This window comes from Cupressus sempervirens, chromosome 6, assembly GCF_028749045.1.
Source record: "Cupressus sempervirens isolate cs-2001-9-10 chromosome 6, ASM2874904v1, whole genome shotgun sequence".
In the NCBI taxonomy this organism is placed as follows: Eukaryota; Viridiplantae; Streptophyta; class Pinopsida; order Cupressales; family Cupressaceae; genus Cupressus; species Cupressus sempervirens.
In genome coordinates, this window is record NC_143123.1 from 228,473,262 (window position 1) to 228,500,082 (window position 26,821).

Below are 26,821 nucleotides of genomic sequence, written 5' to 3' on the forward strand. Positions count from 1 at the left end.
GCAGCCTTGCCTAATTGATCTTTCCAAAGGGAAGGGATCTAACAGGGATCCATTAACATCGACCTGAGCATGAACATCTTTAAGGAACATTTTAACAATGTCACAGAAGAAAGAGGGGAACCCAAAAGCATCAAGCATCGTATTGATGAAATTCCATTCAACTCTGTCATAGGCCTTTTCAAAATCCAGTAAAAACATAGTAACATTTTGATTAGTGTGCTTAGCCCAGTCAAGAGCCTCCCAACTAGTGAGCAAGTTCTCTAAGATATATCTACCTTTAACAAATCCAGTTTGGGAAGGGCAAATGAACTTTGGGAGAATGTTTTCTAGCCTACGAGCCATAACCTTAGCAAGGATTTTATATGAGAGATTTAACAAAGTGATGGGTCGCCGGTTTTTAATAAGGGACTTATCACCCTCCTTAGGGATGAGTTTGATAATCCTAGAATTAATGTCACTACCCAAAGTTCTAGTGTCTATGGCTTCATTGTATATATCAAGAAGAACTTTACAAATCCATTTGTTGTTAGTTTTATAGAATTCCATAGGCAAACCGTCAGGACCAGGGGCTTTATCATTACTAAAAGAGTTAATGGATTGCTCAATTTCCTCAAGAGTTAAAGGCTACTCAAGAGAGGAGGCATCAATATCTGATATTCTTTTGGGAATAAGACCTCTACATAGGTCTCTAAGAGCCTCAGCATCCTGAGAATCCTCGGAGGTGAAGAGATCCTCATAAAATCGAGCAAACTCATTCTTAATAGTACCCAAATCTGTACTCATCTGGTTGTTAATCAACAACTTATCAATAGTCTCTTTAGCCTGCTTTTGTTCAATAAGATTGAAGAAAAATTTACTACCTCTGTCCCCGAAGTGAAGCCAATGAGCTCTTGATCGAACTCTAGCTCCCATAGCTTTATGATGCTGATGCTTCCTAAGAGCATTCTTAGCATGAGCGAGTTGATGACAAAGGTGAAGATCATCAAAGTTGTTTTAAATAGCCATCTCAGCATTATAAAGGTTGTTATTCAGCCAAGACTCTTTATATCTAAAGTCCTTGGCTTTCTTTTGACCAACAGTTCTGAGTAACTTCTGCTAAGTAGCAATATCCAAATTCCATCTACCAATGTGAGATAAGGAGGGATAATGAGACTCATTGATAAGACTTATTATGGAAATAGCAGAAAGGATGTCTTCATCTTCCAGAAGACTAGTATTGAGGATGAACTTACGATTACCTTGATTGTTGCGGATCAAGGAAGGTCTGAAGTTGATAGAAATAGAGATAGGATGATGATTTGAAAGAGTGGTAGGGGAGACACTCACCAAATTGTTATGCTTATCCGAAAGCACAGAAAAGAAGTTGCTATTGAGATAGAATCGATCCAGCCTAGAATAGATTCTAGCCTGACCTTTCTGAAAGTTACACCAAGTAAACCAGAGCCCAGGGTTAGCGTTCTTATTCCCACTCAAGGGATCAAGTAAAGATTTAACATTTTAAAAATTATTCCAAGTAGTTCTTTCTTGATCTTTCGAAGAAAAGGGAAGACCTCCCATTTTATCTTCCTAGTTTTCGATCATGTTAAAGTCACCTCCAAATAACCATGGGACATCTGGGAGCGAGCTGAGCCAAGACCAAAACATAGTCCTTTCAATATAGTTGTTGGCAGCATAAATGACACATATACCAAATTCAAGATTATTATAATTCACAATCAACCAAATAGCTCTATTGTAGGGAGAAATACCATAACACTTAATTCGATAACCCCACTTAGAAAAATAGATAGTGATAATTAATATTGATTAGACATTTTGAAGATTAAAATAATTTTTTTTGAAAAGTTAATCGATTTGTTACAAATTTGGAAAAGGTAAAATTGTAATTAATGCATGGTAGACATGTATGAAAATATTTGCTTAGAAATGACAAAAATAAACATCAATGTAAAACTTGAAAACTTAAAAGATAAAGTTGTAATTAATGCATGTTAGATATTTGTATTTTTGTTAGAAAAAATAGTAGTCCAATAAAAATACGATTTATAAAATAATGAAAAATTAAAAAATGATATAAACATTTGAGTTTCTTCTAATCTTTTTGATTGATTGATTAATTGAATTGAAAATTTGAATTGAATGATTCCAGTGTTTAAGAAACCCACTCACTCACTCCTTCCACTCCAGTAAACAACCACTTCTCAACCGTGCTTGGAGCCAAGCTACCCTGCAGCCCTTGTTTACAGGAGGAAGCAGCTGCAGAAATAGTGAGTCATTAAAGTTTCCAGCTTTTTGATGCCATGAATTCAAGACTGAAGCAGGTGGCAGCAGTCGTCAAGCTGTCTGCGAAATATAGATGCTCAGCATGGAGCTCAAATAAAACATTGAGCAAGTTAAATGCAGGACTGAGAAGTGAGAGTACTAATTCTCCAGTGATATTAGACAATGAGGATGAAGGCAAAGATAGTCTTGTGGGCATAAACGAAAGCTCTATGGTTGCGGACGAAACCTGCAGTACTTCTTGGAGTGAGCTGGGTTCAAAACTGAGAGCTGAGAGGATCAGTCGTCCACAAATAGCATTACCCAATGAGGATGAAGACGATGATAGTCCCGTGGGCATAATTGAAAGCTCTATGGTTGTTGACGAAACCTGCAATACTTCCTGGAGTGAGCTGGGTGCAAAACTAAGAGCCGAGAGGATCAGTCGTCCGCAAATAGCATTGCCCAACGAGAATGAAGACGATGATAGTTTGGTGGGTATGGATGAAAGCTCTATGGTTGTGGATGAAACCTGCAATACTTCTTGGAGTGAGCTGGCTGCAAAACTAAGAGCCGAGAGGATCAATCGTCCACCAATAGCATTATCCAATGAGGATGAAGATGATGATAGTTTTGTGAGCATGGATGAAAGCTCTATGGTTGTGGACGAAACCTACATTTCTTCTTGGAGCGATGAAATTGCAAAACTGAGGACGGAGAAGATTAATCACCAACAAATAATATTTCCCAATGATGATGAAGACGAAAACAATATTGAGAGCATGGAGAAAAGTTCTATTGCAGTGGATGAAACCCGCTTTTCTTCTTCTTGTTCATCTGTTCCTGAAAATTACTCAAAGTTTAAACGGCCATCATCAGTGCATTCGACGGAGGTTGAGAATAACAGAGTGAGTTTAATTGGAAGCATATGCATGCCCCTTAGGTTTAAAAAAACGGATTCAGGCCAAAGTCTTCTCTGGACTTCAATTGACATGCGGGATGAAAACTTTCGCATTTCTGGCAGGTCCGAGATGAATTCTTTAAATTTGGTCTTTGCTTTGGCACATTCAAGCTTCACTATATCTCTTTTATTTTATTTTTATTAAAAAGGTCTGCTGATATAGTTGACGAGTAATTTAAGGGTTTTTCCTTATTTAAAATAGGCGAGACGGCGCCATATTCCTGCACCGTCGATGTCGTTTGGGGTTTAGGTATGATATACATTCTCATGTGGAGGAAACTTGGGCCGTATTATAAAGCTTTAAAAGAGGATGCCGTTTAGGGTTTAGGTATGATATGCATTCTCATGTGGAGAAAACTTGGGCCGTATTATAAAGCTTTAAAAGAGGTTACCTTGACAAGTTGCAGACTCATAAATACAACCCATTAGACTTGGGCGTGCTAAAATGTATCTATATCGTTAGTTGCCGAGTTTGTAGGCCTACTTACTGTAGTACGGGGATTTGAAACTAGGTTATGCTCTTGAATTATCTCTCATTGTCATAATTCATTCCAGCGTTTCGAAATCATCCCCTGGACTGTTTAGGTTCATTTTTTTGCCGCTGATAAAGCTTAATTTCCAGTTTGCAATATCGTATACACCTGAGCTTAGATTTTTGTTAACGATCATTGTTTGGCCTTGATTCGTTTTGCTGTGAATATTATCTTGCTTTCCCGCTTATGGTTTTTGAAATTTGTGAATTTTACAATATATTTGCACTCATTTGAATTTTTCACTGAACCAGTGGATTGCTTTGACATTTGCTTTTTGGATAAAGAGACATGTCACTGAACAAGGTTTTTTGTATAGTTGATGGGATATAGACTTCTTTTCGATGATGAGAAAATGATATAGATGATGGCATATGCACTAAAGTGTGACCCAAAATGAACTAAAATAGATTAACTTGTTAAAACTCTCTGTTTCGAAGCATGAGCTTCAGAATACATGGAGAAAAAACACGTCTTTTACTGGTCAAAGATCTCATCTAGGGTAGCCTCATCATTTACTGAGTTTGGCCAAATTTTATTTGCCGACTTGAAGTCAAATTGTCAAATTGTCGCATTAGTTTTGCCAAGGATGAGTTGGGGTGCTATGGGAATACATACCGCATAGAGTTACTATCACAGTAGCATTGCCTTGGGATGCATCGTGATTACCTATGGCCCAGGGGATCAAACTGACCAGATGGTATTTTCAACATGTTGGTTTTTCTTCCTTTTTTATGGAACAACCATAAGTTCTCCATTTTTCATTTACATCTCATTATGTTGACTTTTCACTCCAGAATCAAACTGTCTTAGAGCACAGGTCAACAGGTGATCAAGATCATGAAGGAATTAAGGCACACCTTAGGCATTGCTGATATAAGTTTTTTGTTTGCCTTGTACTTCAGGCTGCCATGCAACTGATATCTTGATATATGTAAATGAATGAAATGGTTAATGATTAGTTTAACTATGTGTGACTCCAAGTGCATGCACGAGACTTCATTACCCTCCAGAAGGATAGGGAGAGGGATGCAGACATAAGATGAGGTCAAAATTGTCATTGACGCCAAAGTTCATGCCTTTTGAGATAAGTTGACCTAGATAGGGTTTGTTGTTTTGGTCTAGTGCCATGGACAATAGCTTTAAGTTTTAAATAGAGCTTATGAAATTGTAAATATTTAAACAGGTTGTGCATACCCTTTTGGGCAGTGATCAATAAAGAAGTACAATTTTGTTGTTTGAGTAATCATTATTTATTTTTAATTCTAATTGGAAATGTGATGTAAAATGGATCTTAATTAGATCTCATAATGTATTCACATGAGTTAGAAAACTAAAACCAAAACAGCATCAAGTATGGAAAACACAAGGGGTAATTTTAAAGGGTTTGAACCTAGAGGCACCAGATCTAATATTGACTATGATGAATGACACCTAGGTCTGACTTAGAAACCTTGAACATCAGGTCAAGAGTCGAAATGAGATGAGGAGGGAGGACTAAGGAACCAATCATAGAGAAGTTTCATATAGACCCGAGTTTAGCATAAAGAGTGAACATAGAGTTACCTTAGAAGCTCGACGTCATTTAGGAATGAGAGATTAGGTAGTGCAAGAATTATCCCAAGATATGAGAAAGCTTAAACCCCCAAAGTTTGAAGGCTTTGCATCAACTTTCAAGAGACATTGCCAATTCTTGGATAATTGAAATGGAAATTTACTTTGAAATAATGTGTTGTTTTTCATGGTGCTTGTTTGATCGCAAGCACTGATTTACCCTCCCAAGTCCAATTCATAGACAATATCTGATTGTCTCCCTCGAGCACTACTTTTTTTTCTATAAAGCAGATAACGTGTGATATACATTATTTATTGCCCAGAGGAAGATCTGATTGTTCTTTATATATATATATATATATATATTGGTGGCACCCCTTTACCAAGGATCAGCATACTTGGCCCAAATAATTAATTCAAATAATTATATTATATTATTGAATGATATAAAATATAATTATATAATTATATAATATAAAATATAAGTATATTATAATATTTATATCATAATATAATTATATTATCTCAATAATGATATAATAATTATATTATCAACATATTGATATAATGATAAAATCTAGACAGGAACAAAAAAGAGAGAGTAGTCTGTAAGTGGTTGTTTTGAGGACGCTTTTCTGCATCCTTGAAACTCTAAAAACTACCTTGCTGGTGTCTTCAGGGCAATCTTTGTGGCTTTGTTTTTTCTTAGTGGCCTTTGTATTTATTTCGTTGTCTTGGGTTTCTTTTTGCGTTCTTGGTTAAGTCTGTAGTTTTTTGTATACCATTGCTGTTTGCTTCGTGTGTGAGTGACATTTATTTTCTTTTGTGAATGTTGTTTGGAGTCTGACCTTTTTGGTTCTCCCACACGTTTGATCTTTTATGGCAGTTAATGAGGGTACTCTGCCATCAGAGAATGGGGAAAATAAAGGTACTATTGCCAACTCGACTGCACATAATTCTTCAAACATTCTTGTGGCAGAGAAATTTTCCTATAAGGCAGTTGTTGTTGGTATTTCCATCCCAGTGTGCCCACCTACGACTTCGTTTGATGGCAGAATCTCCAGAGATACAAATTTGGAACCAAGCAGACGGTGCTAGAACCAATGGACGTGGAATGGGAGTCGAGTGCAACGTTGAAGATGCAGGTTCCGGAGGAGGAGAAGAAGGTAAGGCTCTTGAAAACTCTCTCCCAACGGTGATATGGTAAGAGCTATTAAGAATGAGCAATCTAGATTGAAAAGTTTTGCTTTTTTGTTTGTTTGTATGGATAATAAATTTCTGCCTGTATGTAAATTTCTGGATGATCCGATGAATAATGTGTGGGGGCGCAAGCTGGGAATTCATGCGAGTTTTAGCGGAATGATTCAAAGGGGAATGTTTGTTGTCTTTCTTAAGAACCATGCCATGCAAGAAAAGACCCTCAAGAAGGGATTTGGAATGTTGGTTAGACACTATTTAGGGCCTTCCCGTGGAACCCAAAAGGAGACTTTGAACAAGTTCTGGCTAGGTCTTCTTCTAATTGGTTGGAGGTTAAGAACTCCCAACCGGAATTCTCGCCCTTTCTTCCCCAAATTCTTAAGCCTATTGGTTTGGTTTTGCAAGTTGAAGAATCCAGAGTGACTCTTCCTCACCTCAATGCGAGAGTTTTGATTGCTCTCTAAGCAGAAGTTGATATACCAAACCAAATTCAAGTAGAATTGAAAAATGAGTTTTTTACTTGGGAAATCTCCCTTCTTGGAAATCTTGCAGCCTGTTTTCATTGTAAACTTAATGGATACAATAAGAAGGATTGCCCGACCTTAAAGAACATTCAGAAAGATTTTTCAATTAATCACAAGACAAAATATTCTCAGGAGTTGGCCGTACACCCTCCTAAGGCTAATGCTAGCCCTGATATTCAAAATATCCCTAAGGAGTCTCCTCCGAAGAATGCACCAGAAGTTTCTGGGTTTATCTCTCTTGCTAACCCCCTTAATGAAGAGGAGTATGATGTTATTGTTACTTAATTTTAACACATGTTAAAATTCAGTCATGAAAATTGTATTTGCTAAAAGCACTTTTCATTTTATATTTGAAAGAATATAAATGTCCTTGTATTATTCAGTTCTTGAATATACAACTGATATTTTACAAAAAGAATGAAATGCTGAAAGCAAAGTATCTCACACAAATCGTGAATACAATTGCTGTCTTTCATACGTACTAAGAATAAGAAAAATAAAACATATGGGAGAAAGTCAGAGATAACCAGTCATTGCCTTTAAGACTTTGACTGCTTAGGTGTTCTTTGTTGTCGCATTGTCGCCCCTGGTCCAGCTCTCAATCCGGTAAGCTCCTGGTTCTTCGTTCCCTTGCAAGAGAAAGAGGTGGGGTTAGATCTTTACGATCTAAGCAATGACTAGTTATCTACAGCTACATACTCACACATGTCATATTTCTCTTATTTTGAATACATACAAAAATAGCAAGTGTATTCTAAGTGCTCAAATGCAAATCACAGAAAGGTAGTTTGTGAGTGTCACGAGCCCATGCTCGAACTTCATAAAACTATTTCCAATATTCTGTTGAAATGAAAAAGAATGCTGTACTGTATGAAGCAATAAGAAATATGAAGGAGATACAAACTGAAAAGTCATGTGCAAGTCAATTTTGTAAAAGAAAGCAAGCAGGCATTATATTAAAGAAGATACTATACTGTTACAGGTGAACATCCAAATGAAAAGGCCATCCAAGAACAGGGAACATATTGAACCAATGAGTGTGAAATTCTTTGCTCCATACAGCTTTAACAAGAAAGTGGAACTATCAAAATTGCGAATGAAAAGATCATTTTACTCATTGGTGTCAGCAGTAACAATAAACAACAAATATTTCAGAAGATAACCAACAAGAAATACTTCAAGCAATGCTGAAAGTTAAGGAGTTTTCATTGCAAATGTAGAGCATGCTACAGGAGAATGTCTTCGAAAAACCTCAAGATGCAGATGCAGATGTATTTTAAAAGGTGGATCAGCAGCAGCAGTAGCTGGATTAAGGCCATGATCTCAGCTCTAACTCTCAATCCAAGCAACCCAAATACTCCTGTTTACTTATTGCCTAGATTTACAAACAAAGCCACAGTAGAAAGGGACTGGAGAGTCCCTATTCAAATACCAAAACAGTTCTGGTTAATGCACACAGCAAATGCATATGAAGAAATAACAGATCCAGAGAATGGCAATGTTAAATTGTTGTACAAGCCTGCATCAGCACTTACAAATGGTTCTCTTTTAAAAAAATGTTTGGGTATGACTGGACTCAAAGAAGACTTGACCCCACATACCTGAATAAGCAGCCATTGATAAATTCAAATGAAGACGTGGAGGAAAATCTAGATCTACGGCCAAATATGGGAGATATTATGTTTGCTTTTGTCGTCATCCGACTCAGAAACCCACAACAAAATCACAGTGACAGTATGGAAATTCCAGCATAAGGAAATCAATGTCGGCATCAAGTATAGAAGGGTTACGGCAAATAATATGCATACGAAAACCCTCAAGTTTATATGCAAGTGCAGAGAAAAGTTTCAATAGCATGGAAGATCCATATTGAAACTTCATGGAGTTTTAAAAGAAAAACCCCATTTGGGTTTTATGAAATACGATTTTCAGAGTTCCAAAGGAAAAAATAACAAACCATCAGCATTGCATAATATAACAGTATATTCAAACTTAATACCCTGCAGATGGCTTCAATGTTGTCTATTTGACAATAGAAATACAAATTATTCATGGCGGCTGTAAGGGATACAATAACCCCAGTTTTTGTAAAAATGAGCAAATAATCTCAATCTCAAAAACCCACAATGAATCTTTTCAAGTATCTTTCATGGCGGCCAAAGAGAAAACAGAAATATGCATTTGCCAACTGGAAACCCAGGAAATGATCAACACATTTTTTTTCAATGCTCACAAATATATCAACAAATTGTGCTTCCAGTTTAGCACAGAATGGCAACCTTAGTTATTGGATTCATGCCCTAGAGGCCGGATCTAGATTCGGGTCCGATCCGGATCCAAATTCGTGCTTGGATTCGTGCAGATCCGGGTAGGATCCTTGTTTTACATAGTGGATTCGTCCGGATTCATGGCCCACGAATCCTGACGAATCCACTGTGTAAAACAAGGATCCTGCCGGGATCTGCATGAATCCAGGCACGAATCCTCAAGGATCGACAGGTTTAAGTGAGTCTAAGTTATTTAATATGACTTTTTAAAATATATTATTTTGCTTTCTAGTGCTAAAATGACCTTTTTATGCATTATATATACTAATAAATGAGAGAAACAAATAAATAAATAAATAAATAAATAAATAAATAAATAAATATATATATATATATATATATATATATATATATATATATATATATATATATATATATATATATATATATATATATATATTCACGAATCCTCCACGAATCCTAATCGGGAAAAAAAATAAAAATCACGAATCCACGGATCCGATTCACGTGCTAGTTGGGGCTTGGGCAAGATCAGTAATATATATATATATATATATATATATATATATATATATATATATATATATATATATATATATATATATTCACGAATCCTCCACGAATCCTAATCGGGAAAAAAAATAAAAATCACGAATCCACGGATCCGATTCACGTGCCCGAATCGGATTCGTATCCCGAATCGGTAACTAAGATGGCAACTCAAAGCAAAGCAAATATGTCTTTCATCCATGAAAAACGTGCCTTTCAAATGAGAGCAAAATGTTACCTTCCATGGCGGCTTGAAATGATCGAACAGCAGCAAGATATCACTTAAAATAACTTCAAAAATGGCGGCTTCACACAGCAAAACGTGTCGAGCAGGAAAGAAAAATGCAGACTTCAAGCAAGCTCAAAAACCCTAGCCGATTCCCTCTTACATTTCTCCATGCAATGTGAAAATGCAAGTGAAATCTGTTTTAGGGTATTCAAACTAATATATTTCCCTTTCTCCATTTCATAAAATTTGAAGTCCGTGGGGACTTAAGTGGGTTTATTTCCCATTTTCATTTTTTCACAATGTTTGTATATGCCACGGGTTATAAGTGTTTTTAAACACTTATTTTTTTTTGCAAATCATATGAAAATAAAAATATATAATAGTGACTTTATAAACTATTTTATATTTTTATTTAAATTGCAAACCTTTATAAACATGTTCCCTATATTTACTATCTTTAACATTGAGGATAAGTGGATAAGTGTGACCTGTGTGTAAAGGAGGAGAAAGAGGAGAAAGATTAGCTGAAGACTTAGTACTTCAAATCTTTTGAATCATGAGGAGGGATTATAGGGATTTCAATTTGGGTCGAATTTAAACTTTGACCAAGCATTTTGGAGGTCTTTATGGCCAGTTAGAGCATTGTTGGGGGATTTTGACATGAGTCATGGGTCTCATTATGACTTAGTGCAGTTGTTAGGAAGTGAGTCATCTTTTTGATAAGTTTTGACTCCCTTTTTGTAGCTTGGTTTCCTAATTTCGACCAAGAGTTTTGTATTTAGTATTCTGAAACTGTGATACCAAGGATGGATGGATGCAGTTCTGAGAAGATAATAGACTATTGTGACATTTGATCGTCCTTTGTATGCTCATTTTTTTGAGTTGTATCTTTGAAGTTGATGTTCGTTGACCTTTGAAGGCATAATACAGTTAGCTGGATCTACTTTGGGACTCATTTTTGTGTGCAAGGCTGGTGATTTGATGTTTATTTTCTGTGTTCTATCAAGAACCTTTAAGTTTATGTCTCATTTTTGTACCTATATGTGCTAGTAAAATCGTTATTCATAGGTCATAAGTTGTGTAGTTTGATGAAATCATATTGATTATGGTTTATATCTTTCGATATTATTCATTAAAGCCCTCTTTTGAAACACTTTTATGCAGAGATTTTCATCAAAGTTGTATCTCATAATTGATTGTATGTCACATCATTGTGTTGTTAAACGTCAAATCCTTCATTATTGTTTTGGTGTATCACCTTTCTGGTTTAAATAATCCTCTTTTCGTACTTCCTACCCTTTTTCCTCATAAGTTCATAGTATAGGTGGAATATCATATAGCATTCAACAGGAACCGGCCTAGAATCCGGAGGTTCAGTCACTTACATAGTTTACCCACAAACTCGTGATTGTTCCCATGTTCACCAAAATTTCTAAGTATTTAAGTACTTAATTTTAGGGTGCAAATTCTGGTGATAACAGTTATTCAAGCAAGATCCTCCCCTGTATGTATTCCCTAGACATCCATCGGTTGCTCCCCTAAGATCTCCCTTGGTCTGATAGCTCCTCCACCTAGGAAGAACGCTCAACAAATTGCCCTTGAAACTATTGCTGCTAGGGCTGAAAATATTAGGAATTCTAATGCAACATGTTTGGTGCAGATTGAATCCCCACTCGAATCACCCCTTGTTGCCGTTCCTATTGAAGGCACCATCCAACCTAGTGAGGAGGTTTGGATGGCGGACAGTTCCAAGATGTGGTTAAGAGGAAAATAATGTCTGATTGGCCTTCTATTTCCGAAGGAGAAACAAATGCAGTTAAACTCAAGACCCCACAAGTGCTTGAATGTTTTAACAGGCTGTATAAGAATAATAAACCTACCTTGTAATGATGAACTACTTAATATTCACAACTGGAATGTTAGAGGTATGGAAATGGCTGACAAGAAATTCTTGGTGAGAAAATGGTGTAACTCTCTTAAGAACAAGGATTTTATTTGTCTGGAAGAGATTGAAGTGGTTGGCAAGTAGGCTACTTCTAACCTTTATCTTGTCTGGGACAAGGCTAGAGCCTTCTAGTCAAACCATGATAAGGGTAAAGGGGGTATTGCCACTATTGTTGGGCCTAAATTCAGTCAAAGTATTATTGATGATGGTTGCCCCTCTTGTCACAGAGCTCTATGGGTTCTTGTCAAAATTCATGATGATATAATGGGGATTTGTAATGTTTATGCTTCAAATGATTACAGGGAGAGGGATGGACTGTGGGAATGGCTCTATGCCCATCTTCCGAAGGCACATTGGATTTTCGCTGGAGACTTCAACATGGTGGAGCACCCACAGTCGGAAAGTAATGAGTTCTTTTTTTGGGCCAGATGTAAAAGGAAGCTTAATCTTATTGACCCCCTTGAAGGTAGAAGAAAGGATCCTCAGAATATCTGGTTCACTTGGTGTAACAACCAACTAGGGAAGAAAAGGGTGTATTGTAGACTTGATAGGGTCCATTTCAATTCCTCCTATTTCTCTGCTAATGATGCTTCCCCTATAGTGGTTCCCTCGACCTCTATTTTCGTTCATTCTCCCATCTCTATTTCTTTTGCCTTATCTTTAGATCATTCCACCAAGAGTTTGGCTTGGCCTAAAAATTCTTTTAAGCATAATGTCTCTCTCCTTGAAGATGAGGATACTTTAGAAGCCATTAGATCTGCCACCTCTTTATCCAAGTTTTGCAGTTAAGTATTGTACTCTTCAGGAGAAAGTGCTTTGATTCAGGCTTCGATTAAAGTTTTTCAATTTGCGGGTAAGAGATATGCTTTGGATAGGGCCATGAATGAATATTCATTACAGTCAGAGTTGAAAGATATTGAATGGCATTTGTAGGAGAAGGGTGTTGATAGTAAGTTACAAAGCATGCTAATTAGAACCAAGAATGAGCTCAGGAAGATCCAAATTTATAAGATTCAAGGGCACAAAATAAGTGCTAGTATGAACTGGCTGAATGAAGGTGATAAAAGATCCAGATACTTCTTCAACTTTATCAAGGTCAAATAGACTAGAGAGAGGATTGATGGGATTCATGATGATAATGGGATGTGTTCCTCCCAAGATGATAATGCTAATGCATTCTTCAAGTTATATATGGGTCTGTTCTCCCCTATTGTGCACTCTCATAATGAAGATGTCCTCAATAAGTGCTTGCAGTTGATCCCTAGGAAAATTGATAAGAAAGATGCTAAAATTCTGAACAAGAATATTTCTATTAATGAAATTGAAAGATGCTATCAGAGATATGAGTAATGGTAAGTCCTTAGGCCTTGATGGTATCCCTAATTTTACAAGAAGAATATTGACAGTATTGTGTATCATTTATTAGATCTCTATGATGATGCATATTAGAAAGGCATTCTAGGAGAGGACATTAATAGAGGTGTGGTGACACTGCTGCCTAAACTTGGTGATAATACACTAGAGAAAAATTGGAGACCCATCACCTTGTTAAACCTATCTTAAAAAATTTGTTAATTTTCCCAAGTTTTCCAAATATGCTGTAACTTGTTATAGCACTTGTAGAATTTTATGTGTATATCAAGTTACCTTCTCAAAGCATATGCATATGGTTTTAAGAGGCATGTCTCAATAGAGACATGTCTCTTTAACTCTCTTTAATTATCAATAACATTTTCTTATTGTCATGATAAAGAGTAAGCTATTGAATTATATATATAATATCAGATGTCTAGTATATGTATATATTAAATGAATTAAGTATTTATCCGACACACACACACACACACACACACACACACACACACACACACACACACAAAGTACCTAATATATTTTTAATATATATTAAATATCTTTAGTGTATTTTATCCGACTGAAACTACGTTAACATTAACACTCCCTCTTAGTTAGGGCGAACAAACATATAGGCAAATATTACACCATTGGTAATGTTTAGGAATGACACATCGGGGAAATCTTTGATCAGAAGACTTCCATTATATGACATCATATTAGTATTGGCCTATTAGAATATCAACACATGATATTCACCAAATACTATTTTGACATCATATTAGGTAACACGATTACTGGCCCATCACAATATCAACACATGATATTCACCAATGACTAAGAGTAATGGCCTATCAAAACATCAATAATTAATATGCACCAAGTACTCAATACAGTAATGGCCTATCAGAATATCAAGGCAAGATATTCACCAAATAGCTATCATATATCTATACAAACAACTTATAGAGCATCAATTTAATGACATCTTACACTTAGTTGTTGATTGACAAGATAAAGCGTTTCATAGTCTATTTCAACATTTACATAAAATGCATATCATGATTTAAGTTATTGTAAGATTGTCACCTTCCAATAACTTCTACAAATACAATTGATAATCATTTGGAAGTCATCACTTCCTCATGATGTACACAGGGGCAGGCTTATACACGCATGGCATCAAAAGTTCGCATGAAGTCACCATGAATACTATCATGTGGTGTTGTCATGACATCCAAAATGAAACATATCAAAGAATAAGGTTTTCACCTCAAGCTTATCTTTCATAGACAAGCATGTATTACAAGGGATTGCACTTGGAAATTCTTCTTATAAAGAAACACAAACCTTTTGACCTCCTTGTCAAGGTTACTAATAAAGAGTCAAAACTCCCTCTGAGTTTGATATCAACTTTTCTAACCTCTTAGCACTTCTCCGATGAAGTGACAGACTCCCTCTGAATCTATTATCATCCCTCTAACCTCTTGGCAGAAAGTCGTGTCATGCTTCCCTAGTAAATAGGTATCCTGATAGCATAAGGCCTTCCAACCTGCATGCATGAAACTTTATCCCATGAATCATTGTCCTTTAATTGCTATAGTTTCTGATCATTGGAGAATCCGTCTCGACATGGTCTACTCCCTCTGAATCAATACAACCAAGATCATCAAAATTTTGACTGAGGCATATCTTCTATCTGCTCCCTCTCTTTGTCCAAGGTTGCCTCCATTGAAGTGTCAGGCTCCCTCTTAATATAGAAGGATACTTCATAATCTTAATCATCAAAGATATCTGCTTCAAGAGCCTCACATTATCCAACATGATCATCAGATGACTAATGAATTCGAGATCAAAATGTCTTTGGAGTTATTGGCATAAGGTTGAGTTCTGCTCAATATTTAGTAGCATGTGTAAAGTACCAATCTTCTTTTCTTGCAAGAACATTTTGGGAAAAAGATCAAGGCAAATAGCTCTAATAGTATAAATAAAAATAAAAATGAGAGATATTTACTTTATTAAAATATGATACTTAAAATTATACTCAAAAGAATACTTATCTCATGCAGTCAAAGAATGATGCCATAATGGTGAAATTCCTTAGGATTTGGGACTGATTTTAGTGTAAGAGAGTTCCTCCTCATCAAAACTCTACTTCACATACTTTTATATTTTTCACTTCCTTTTGATTCACTTATATTTTTATATTTTTATTCTAACTTTTCATTTTAACATATAACTGGAAGAATAAACCCAACACAAGCTCTCCATGGCTTTTCCCTCCTTGGAGATGAATTTGCCAGTAAATCACATGATGAAGATTCACATGTACTAAGAATTGTATAGATGTCTCTATAACTCGGTTTGCGGTTTCCAATGTATGTGATTTATGGATATGTACATAATTGATCTCCATTTGGTAAAGCCCAATCTGTATATATACTATGGATCTGCTTCGATGACCTTTTATAGTTATCTCAAATACATAAGAAATGGTAAAAAACCCGCACAAAAAATGTCTCATGCACATCCCATCATAGTGTCAAGCATAAAACATAATAATAAAATATCATTGGTATAATTTTCTTTTGTAGACTGAAGGTCCCACACATGCAATACCAAAAGAAGGCGTCGACTCAGAAATGTTAAAAGCATTGGTGCCTATGACACAATCCTTAGCAAATGCATTCATTCTGATTATTGAATGATTAATCCCCAGTCTCTTGGATTGAAATGGACCTTGTTAGGTGAGACCACGTATTTTGTTTTTTCATAGAGTGAATTTGTTTATAAATTATAAAAAATATCTGATTATCAACTTTATGACCATCTATTGTTTAGAAAACATCCTTTATATTGCCAGGTTAATCTCCCCATGAGGCTTTTCATGTTAAGTTTGACTTTCATCAGGCATACCTCCTGTTTGATGGACCATTTCCTCTTGACACTAATCAACGATTTACTCAAAGGCCTACTTTCAGACAGCTTCGACTTGCAAACCTTTTTGCCTCCATTTGGGCTTAGCTTCATTCAATGGCAAACTACAAAGCCCCTATTTGGGTGCATTTGTGCTTGCACTTCGAAATTGACAAACTTAAATGTTTGCACTAAACTTTTTTTCATTCTTTTCAACGAGTCGTGTGGCTCATCGTCATTTTGCCTGACTCTCTAGCCGGTGGAGATATTATCCTTCTCTATTCGAAGCTTCTCATCCGTGCAAACATTGACGATCCAAGCAATTTATATTTTATGCCTTTGATCCATACCACAATACATTGCCCTTATCATCTATGTAAATCATACTTCTTTTGACACTACGATTCTTATTACATACTGTGAATATGCTACAACATGAGCCACATTGCATGAGACCACAATTCTCCCCGCACAGTGATTTCTTGGTAAGAATTAGCGAGTCGTTGAATCAAGGGTCATCCAACAACATTAGCTCACTTCGATGAGCCGCCCAACACATTCAATACGTTGTGAGCTTGGCTTTTCCAAACATGGATGCTTAGTAACACTATATGTGTTATTGTTTTATACTATGAAGTCTATTGTATTATTAATAACTTGTCGTTTATAAACTTCCTCCGATTATTGTATGTTCTTCATGTCATACATGTTGCTCACATATTATCGTCTTTAAAATGGTCAATGACATATTAAGAAAGCCTATTCAACAATCGATTCTTTATTGACATGTGCACTCTCTATTTGCCTTTTCTTTAGTTATGATATATACCTCCACATTATAATATTTGCTAGCACTGTCACCTCTGCTGCAACAATTCAAGGATTTCAAATTGATGTGGCTTCCAAAATATGGTGAGAAGGTACACATGGTGGTCTTACCATGAATTCCTTTATGCGCGATGTAGAGAGAGTGCATTCATTAGTTGCTCTAGTCACCATGAATTCCTTTATGCACGATGTAGAGAGAGAGTGCATTCATTAGTTACACTAGAATCAAATTTGGAATTTCCTCTGCCACATTGGATATCCACACGGATGTGCTCACTTCATCATTCATTGACTCCTGCTTCAGTGACTCCTGCTGAGTAAAGATTGCAGCATGAGATTGAATCGAGGGTGCACGGGTATTTCTTGGTATGGGTTCACAGATTTGCGAAGAGTGTCTGAACAAAACTCGAATTTCTGAAATCATATCATCTGTATGCATCAGTTTCGTATTAAAGCTCTGATACCATGAAATGTTTTCCAGGTTTTCCAAATATGCTGTAACTTGTAATAGCACATGTTGAATTTTATGTGTATATCAAGTTACCTTCTCAAAACATATGTTTATGGTTTTAAGAGGCATGTCTCGGTAGATACAGGTCTCTTTAACTCTCATTAGTTATCAATAACATTTTCTTTTTGTCAGGATAAAGAATAAGATATTGACTTTTGTGTATCAAATATTTGAAATGAATTAAGTATATATCTCATAGATATACAAAATATTTAATATATTTGCATATATATTAAATATCTTCAGTGTATTTTATCTGATTGAAACTACACTAACATTAACAAAATCATTGCCAAAGTTCTTGCTAGAAGGCTTTCCTCTTTTCTTAACAAAGTGGTGGCTGTAACTCAGACTGGTTTTATTAGAGGCAGATATATTCTTGAGAATCTTACTGCTAGTTGGGAGGGCATGAATTGGGACAAGTTTTCTGGACAACAGATTCGAATGATGTTGCTTGATTTTGAAAAAAGCTTATGATCGGGTTGAATGGCCATTTGTCATTGGTGTCTTGAAAACCTTTGGATTCCTACAGTACTTCTGCAAATGGTTATCTGTTTTGTTCGAAGACTCTTCTACTGTGATTGAAGTCAATGGGTTTTCTGATCCTATCATGCTTAAGAGGTCTATTAGATAGAGCTGTCCTATTGCCTCTGCTCTCTTTGTCATTGCTGCTGCTGCCCTTCATTACATTTTGAGGGCTCCTAGTCTTTGTCCTCCCCCAAGAGGGTTCTCTCTTCCCAATAACGATTCTCTCCTCAACATGCAGTTTGCAGATGACACCAACTTATTTGTTGATCTTTTGAGGCCAATTTTGACAAATACCATTAATAGGATCCAATTCTTTTGTTCTGCATCTGGTGCAAAAATTGCACCTCAAAAGTCAATCATTCTTGGTTGGTTTGATGTCAGTCCTGACTGGCTTGTGGGAAAGAATTGGCCCTGGGTTAGTCCGAATCATATTGTGAGATACTTGGGCATTCACTTTGCCATTGACCCCTCTAGTAAGGACATGTGGAATTGGGTCCTTTACAAGATTAATAGCAAGCATCTGAAATGGCAGACTCATCTGCTATCTCTTGGGGGTAGATTTCAGGTTGTTCAAAACGTGCTTTCCTCACGTGCTCTGTGCTATTCTTCTGCTTGGCTTTTTTCTACTTATCAGTTTAATCTGCTTGAAAAAGTGTTGAGAGAGTTTCTTTGGTCTGATGGTTTGGGGGAAAAGAAAAGGCATTGTCTTAAGTGGGACTAGTGCACCATTCCTAGATAGGATGAAGGATTTGGCCTCTAGGATGTTAAGCAACAGGGCATTACTTTGGCTTCCAAATGGGTTTTTAATGCTTTGGTGGGGGATGAGCCGTGGAAAGTGCCGATAAGGAATAGCATTCACCTTTCTGCTATTCACAAAGGTAAGAAGTGGAGGACATCATTATCATTAACATTGTTTTGAAAGACTTCAAAGTCAAGATTTTTGGATCCAAAGTATTTTGTTCCACTTGGAAAGCTTGGGTTTAGGTGAGGAACCTTATTTGTTCCAAATATGCTGTAGGTGGCCCTCCTACTTATTTTGTTCTGGATTGTTCTCAATGGTGGGGGACATATCTTAGTTCCAAACCTCTTGCACTTACACAATCTTGCTCAGCCAGGAAATGGGCTGAATTGAGGGTTGTCCTTTTAAGGGACATTCTTGTCAACAACTGACTGGGTTCCTGTGAGGAAATCAAGGATAAGTTCTCTATTCCTGCTACTCATAAGAAAACTTACTCTATCATCTCCAAAGCTATGGGGCCTTGGTTTCCGGGCAAGATCCTCAACTGTGATAACTTCATTTTCCAGATCAAGTGCAATGATGGGGAAATTTTTAATTCTATGACTACTAAGAAGATCTATAACATGCTTAGAAAAGATAACTACATTATTAAGAGGATTAAGAGTGCGTGGAAGATGGACTGGCCTTGCTCTAGATGGATTTTTACTTTGATTATTTTTCGCACTCACATGTGGAGTCTAAGAAGTTATGTTTTAGATGGCTCCTTTTGCTGCAAAAGCTTGCAATTGGGTCTGTGTTGTCTCCTGCTGCCATCAAGACCGTTTCCTGCTCTATTTGTGATTGCCCTGAATCTTTTCAACGCCTGTTTTTTATTGCATTAATGCTAAGAGAATTTGATCTTTATTTTTTCCTTGCATTAATAATTGTAAAGATAAATCAGGTTTGTCTATGATTGATGCCTTGACTGGTCTCTGTGATATCTTTGATTTGCATCTAAACAAATTCTGGTTTGCTTTTTCTTCTGAAATCTTATGGTACTTATGGTTGAGGAGAAATGAAGAGATTTTCCAAAACAATAGGAGAAACCTTACTGAGTTTTAACTCTAAACTCAGTCATTTTCATATCATGTATCAGGTTTCTTTGGTGCCGGACATTCCCAAAGACAGGTTTATGATACTGGTCAGAGAGGGAGTGATGCTGATTTACAAACAGGACATCCAGTCAGTCAGTTACTTTAATGTCTACAAAGATATGCTTAATCAGGAGGAGCTCGAGTTGCTCAAGGAGTTCACAAACAGTAAGGGCATTGATATTCAAGCTCAGAACCAGAGAATTGTTGAAGAAAGAGCAAAGAAAGCACCATCTTGGGAAACCCTATTCCTGTTGGTCCTGTTGTTGAATCTATTTCAGGGACTTTTGAGACTGACAGAGATGATGTAAGTTATAGCATCATTGGAGCTTGGGATAAATCTAGCAGTTCATACTGGCTGATACTGGTTTTATTGATTTTGCTCTTAATGTTTATAGTTGTACAAGTGATGTAAAGCTCCTTTCTTTTGGGTTGTTGAGGTGGTACCTTTGGTGGTACCCCCTAGGTTCAGGACTCTGCGCAGTTTGGCCATTGAACTTGCATAATTTTTCTGTGTTGATTGTACTCTCAGTTTAATACTCTCTTAATAGGAAAAAAATAATAATATCAATATAATCATTATATCAGAATAATTATATTATCACAGCCTTTATGTTATCTATGTCGGCCTGAAGGAATCCAACCATAGCTACAATAACATCAAAAACTCGCTCTAAGCTAGGGAGGAATCTTTCTCAATAACATCTGGTTCATCCACCCAACACTAACAGCAACACACCCTCTTAGCTAGGGAGGATCTTCTTAAATATCTGAGTTATAATGTCTACCATGGCTACCCGCAAAGGTGGCTCCATCATGGCTACTCCCATGAATGAACAATGCAAACAAACACAACTGTTCATCATGGAATCGTTCACGTAATGTCGTCATCTCACGATGACGAACATCGTAGCTATTCTTAGATAGTGATTCAACACGTGTTTAGTAATGGAATTAGTCACGTGATTTCCACCATGGCTAGTCCTAGAATGGGATTGGCACAAGGGCACACCTTGGTGAAGACCTTGATGAAGGCAATGAGGTTACAAGACTTCAACAAGGAGCAAAAACATGTGTTTGTATGGCCAAGTTGCCCCCATGAGGATCAAGAGGTCCTAAATTTTGTAATAAGTCCTATTTTGTAAGGCCTAGTGACTTAGGATGGGTTATAAATCCTAAGGTATACTATGGTCAAATGGACGAGGGTTGGGTAGATTTGTGTAAGAGGGGTTGAATTGATCACTAACATATTTATGTAGGGTCTAATGCACCCTTGGTAGATTCCTAGGATGTCTAGGAAGGTAGTTTTCAAATTTTGTTTAACAATGTTGTTACAAAAAGTTGCTGATTGTCTTTTGTTTGAATATTGGTTACCCAACATTCGTAACCTCCCACAATTGGTTGTAACTGGGGGGAAATCAAGAAATTGATGTAAACAATCAATGGAAATAGTGTGGAAGAAGAATTGATTGTGAAGATTCATATTTCAATAAAGAAAAGTGCATTTTGCTATGAAATTGACTATTATTTCCTTCTCTATACCCTTGTATGGATTCAAATATGAAATCTAACTCAATAGGAAGTTGGAGAAATCTCTTAGCTTTCTATTGAACAAGTTAGAGGTCTTGAGGTGGAGTACCAAGGGAGAAATCATATCACAGTCACCTACAGGTCGTTATTTTGAAGAAAAAATCTCCTTATCTCCAATGTAACCGTTGGAAAAATTCCAAACCAGGTTCAAATAAGAGGTAAGAGAGTGTACTTTAATTTGTATTTGGTTTTAGATCGATTGGTTGTAATTTTGGAGAGATATGAGTAAAACCCTAGCTAGGCATCTCAATGTGATTGGCAGAATTAATTAGAGAAGAAGCAACAATCCCCCATAACTTTCAATGGACATTGATTCAAAGCCTGAAATTGGAGATTTAGTGTCATTTTGAATGCCCCTAGACGTTCCAATGATTGGATTGATCTAAACCCAAGTTTAATTGATACTTTGTTGAGGGCTCCAATTAGGCCTCCAAAACCTAGATGAGGGTTTGTAAGTTTGTGGAGTTGTACAAAGATTCAAACACCGTCCTTTTAGGGAAAGTTCAGCACTACCTTGTTACAAAGGAATATGCAATCACATTGGTAGGTCCCTTGGGAGTTTTGGACACAAATTCACAAAATGTATCTAGACAAGGCTACTAGGAAGACTGCACTAGTCAGAGCAGTTTAGGTGGTGGATGGAATTGAAACAAAGTAAAAGGTTGGATGCATTGGGGAATGACAAGTGGATATTTTTATCGTTGAGAATACATCCTAAAGCTTGAGAATAGATTGGAGTGACCTTGCCAAAGGAGGAGTGACAAGAACGCTAGGAGGACAAGGGTGCAACAACACAAGGAAATTTAGATATTTGAGAACAACTCAGTAAGGGTTATGGGGAACACCAAAAGATGAGTTGGTAAAACAAGAGGAGACACTTGAAGGTGTATGGTTTTGAGGTTGAGTACTCCTAATTGAGGGGGTAGAAGTATTTGTCTTGATCAAACCTAGGCTCGTCTTGAAACCAAGTTAGGTGGGAAGTTCAAAGCTCTACATCAATTGGTCCATCATGGTTACTCCTATGAAATGAAACAAGCAAGCACAAGTGTTCATCATGAAATCACTCATGTGATGTCATCTCACAATGGCAGTCATCGTAGCTACTCCTAGAGGGTGACTCAACATAAGTGTTTTAGTCATGGAGTCACTCACATGATCTCCATCATGGCTACTCCCAGATGGTGGAACCACCATTGCTAGTTCTAGAGTGTGGAACAAGGGCTTTCACCTCAAACTTCTCCCTTACAGAGAAGAATGTATTACAAGGGTTGACACCTCAAATTTCTCCATCTCAAAGAAAAATGCTGCAAGGGTTGATACCTCAAATTTCTCCATCTCGGAGAAAAATGCTACAAGGAATTGCATCTCAAACTTCTCCTTCAATGAGATGATTTCATTAATAAGGGACTTTCGCTTAAACTCCTATCTCACAAAGAAGAATGCATTAAGCAAATCTCCATGATGACGTGGTTCTCTCTGAAACAAGTGTTTTCCTTCTAACCTTCTTGTCCGAGGTTACGCTTGATGCAATGTTAGACTCGCTTTGAATCTGATGTCTACTTTCTGGCCTTCTCGTCCAAGCTTGCCTCTGATGGATTGTCAGACTCCCTTTGAATCTGATATCAACTTGCTGACCTCCTCGTCCAAGGTTGGCTGAGCTGGATTGTCAAGACTTCCTCTGAATGTTAATTCGTTCTCTTTGAAGAAACTTATCTAGATGTGTTGCTCACGTGGACTGTTGAAGCAATTATAAAAGAGGCGAGATCTATATTAAACACTTTTGAGAAATTCATTATTTCCCATACGTATCGAGAGGCTAACTCTTGTGCTAATTACATCGCCAACCTGGGTGTACAGGCGAAGAGGATGATTTATTGGCAAGATAATCTTGCAAGAGATCTCATTTTAAAAGAGAGAACCAATGAGGACAGGAGACATTGCCTCATTGGAAGCTTAAATAAAAATGATGAATATGTTAAACCTGTATTGTGATAATTACAAATTAATGCGAAGGAACCTGGCTGTAAAGGGTATTGATGAATGACACTTTCTAGGCATTTTTGGGTCTTTTTTTCATTTGTCTTGGCATTACCTAGAGTGCTTTGGTTTTCAAAGAAGTGGGTGTTCATAGTAGTTACAAAACCATGGGCAGAGAACCTAAACGCTAGAGTTGAACTCCTATTAGGAATGTAGGGATATGCCATATGTTTGGGACTGGTTGGAGAAGGGAGGGGTCAACACTTATCTTGAAAGACTTCATGGCTTCAATCCTGAAGCTACTATGGAGTTTTTCAAACTTTGGAGGGAGTATAATGTTACTTTATATGGGGTCTCCTTCCGTCTTAATACTTTCTTTATCTTTAAAATCACCAGTCCACTGAGCGAAGGTTTGAAGTTTTTTAAGGAAAGAAAGATTCTTGAGGAGGCTTTGCCGAAATTTCTCAACGATGAAGCATAAAGAAAAGCGTTGGTTAAGGTGGGCAATTTCTTTTCTAATAAGCAAATTAAGCCTATATGGCTGCACGTTTGAGTTGTGTTAGGGCCTTTTTATGTTAGATAGTAGAATGAAGTTGGTTTATTGTTTCAATTTCGTCTTTCTTAACCACTTTCGCTATGGGGACAAAATTTCTTTTCCCTAATATATTATGAAATCTTTGAACAAGAGTGTGGTTAGCCATAGAAAGAAACCTACTTGCCCCATCTTGCATGAAGGCTTCATCCTTCTCTTTGCAGAATATTGTCAAGCCGGATCTCCCAATGCTAGTTTGAAAATAATAAAGGAGGGTGGTTCTAGAAGCAAAAACAAAACCCTCGGTTCTAGTATAAAGAAAAAAGGTATGTAGAGTGATGATACTAGGATGGATACAGGGGATGAGGAGGATGCAATCTCGATTGACTTCTAGGATGAGAGGGAGTTGAAGGATTTGTGGGAAGACAATAGGGATGGTATGGAAACAAGGGATGATAGTGACGAGAATCTCATTGTTAAAAACCAAAAGTCTCCCTCTGCAACCAAAATAAGGAAAGTGGATTCTAAGGAAAAATCAGTTCGGGTCATCAATAATAGGAAAAATGAAAATAGAAACGAGAGTCCCATTATCAACATTGTTGGGTACTCTACTTCATATTCAGAGGAAGTGCAATCTGTGAAGGAAATGAAGACTTTGGGGATTTTGTGTTAAATATTAACCATGATAATCGTATTGGTCTGAAAAGTGCATACTGCACCTTAATCTTCACCTTTTGTATCACACGTGGCATATATATATATATATATACACTAGACTTGTGTTAGAATGGGCGGCGATCCTTGGCAGAAATTATATTGTGTACTAACTATAACAAATGGTTATGTTAGTTAAACATTGTATTAATTCCTTCTAGGTGCCGATTTCTTCAAGTAGTGTTTGGGCCAATCTAGAGAGGGTCATGTCCCTTTAAGGGACATGCCCTTTGGTCTTGATATAAAGGGTAGGTTTTATTGTAGTTTGAGGACACACAATAAACACAAGTCTGCTCTCTCAAGCAATAATACCTATACAAATATATTGCAGATATAAATCAAATTTAGATCAAAGTTAAAGGTGATAACTCCTACCTTTAGAACATTAAGAAGATTATTTTTAGCAAGTTAAAGGATATTATATAAGTCTGAGATTTATTATAGAATTTGCAAAATTTTTACATGGTATCAGAGCTCTGGTAGTCGAACCTAGGCTTTGCAAATTTAAGCAATCAGACCTTAAACATATCTAGCACCTTTCTCGTACCTTTAGTGGCATACACAATTAGACCCAAGGATAGGTTTGATAGGAAAGAACACTTTGATGCTTGGAAATTCAGAATCATGACGATTCTTGAAGAAAATGAAGTAAAACAATTTGTTGATAAAGCATCCAGACAACCTCCAGTTGAACCTCTAGTTGAACTTGTAAACATAAGCTGCTGACTCTATCAATTTGTTTAAGAGCTTCTTCAAGGTTCTTCATCAACTGTTTCATATCCATATGGATCTTACTTAAGCTGTTAAGCCTCTTCAAAGTAACTGTGCTTTGATACTAATTGTTAGAAATAGGGATTACTGGGGGGGGGGTGGTGAATCAGTAATCTACAAATTTTAGTTGCCAATTGGATATTATTACTTACTTTAAACCATGCATATTAAAACAATAAAGTAATGCTGAACAGTAACAGTAACAATGCACAAAGATAACTCATAATACCGTATTTTGTTAACTAGGGAAACCTTGGCCAAGGGAAAACCTCGGTAGGGATGACACCCACTAGATAATATACTGATATATAAGTTCCTTGTTAGAGGATGGATTAGGAGTCAATGAGAAAATTCAGTATAAGGAGTCCCTGTTAGGAGACTTTGAATCCTTGTTACGAGATTCCAACCCTGTTAGGAGTTGTGGTATAATGTATGCAAGAAGAGCTCACTGCCTAAACATGCAATTTCAGCTACAAGAAGAGCTCACTGCTCAAACAAGTAATTTATTGTTATCTTCTTGCTTTATTGATCTCTGATCTTCAACTCGATCTCGGATCATCAAATAGCTCATATAAAACTTCGCATACGTCGCTTTCATAAAAGTTCGCATATAGTCACAATTCGCAATTCATACTGGTACTTCAATTCAAGATAGCTCCTTTCTTATCACAAAATGTCCTTTGCATAAATACCATGCCTTTACACAAATTGCTGCTGGGTCGGCTAAGACCACAAACCACTTTTCCAAGTTAGAGTAAACATCTAGGATGTCGGCCCTAATTGGAAAAGTAATTATTTTGTAAACAAAATAATTTTTTTCCTTCAATTCTGCTGTCCTGTTTTGCTTCAAACATGATTCTCTTTGTTTTGTACAGTCTGTACTGACTTCTGAGGTTATACGTGTCATCATCAATATGTGTACTCTCTCCATGTAGCTTCGCTAGTCATAATATGACGTGTGCAACAAGTTCTAAACAAAACAATATATTGCTGTAAACCAAATTCTATACTTACACAATTTTCTGATTACCAAACACTATCTTTATTTCCAAGGTTTGCTGTGAACGTGTACATCATGTGTTGCCATAAATAACAACAATTACATATTACTATTAGCCAATTGTCAACAAAATTGGCAATTAAAAGGGTCAATTTCACTATGGGGCTTAGTGATTTTCATGTTTTGTTTAAAATTG

General features: G+C 36.7%; 1 protein-coding gene across 3 annotated transcripts in view; it reads left to right on the forward strand.

Annotated features, from left to right (window-relative positions):
- Positions 1-2,120: 2,120 nt before the first annotated feature.
- LOC149552092 (uncharacterized) overlaps positions 2,121-26,821 on the forward strand; it is a 95,104-nt gene continuing 70,403 nt past the window's right edge. The window contains exon 1 of one of the 3 annotated variants that reach the window (XM_089787564.1): positions 2,121-3,283. In XM_089787564.1, coding sequence (XP_089643690.1) covers positions 2,301-3,283 — 983 coding nt within the window. In that variant the 5' untranslated portion in view covers positions 2,121-2,300. The remainder of the gene's footprint in view (positions 3,284-26,821) is intronic. The other 2 variants (XM_089787563.1, XM_089787561.1) reach the window with 2 other exon arrangements.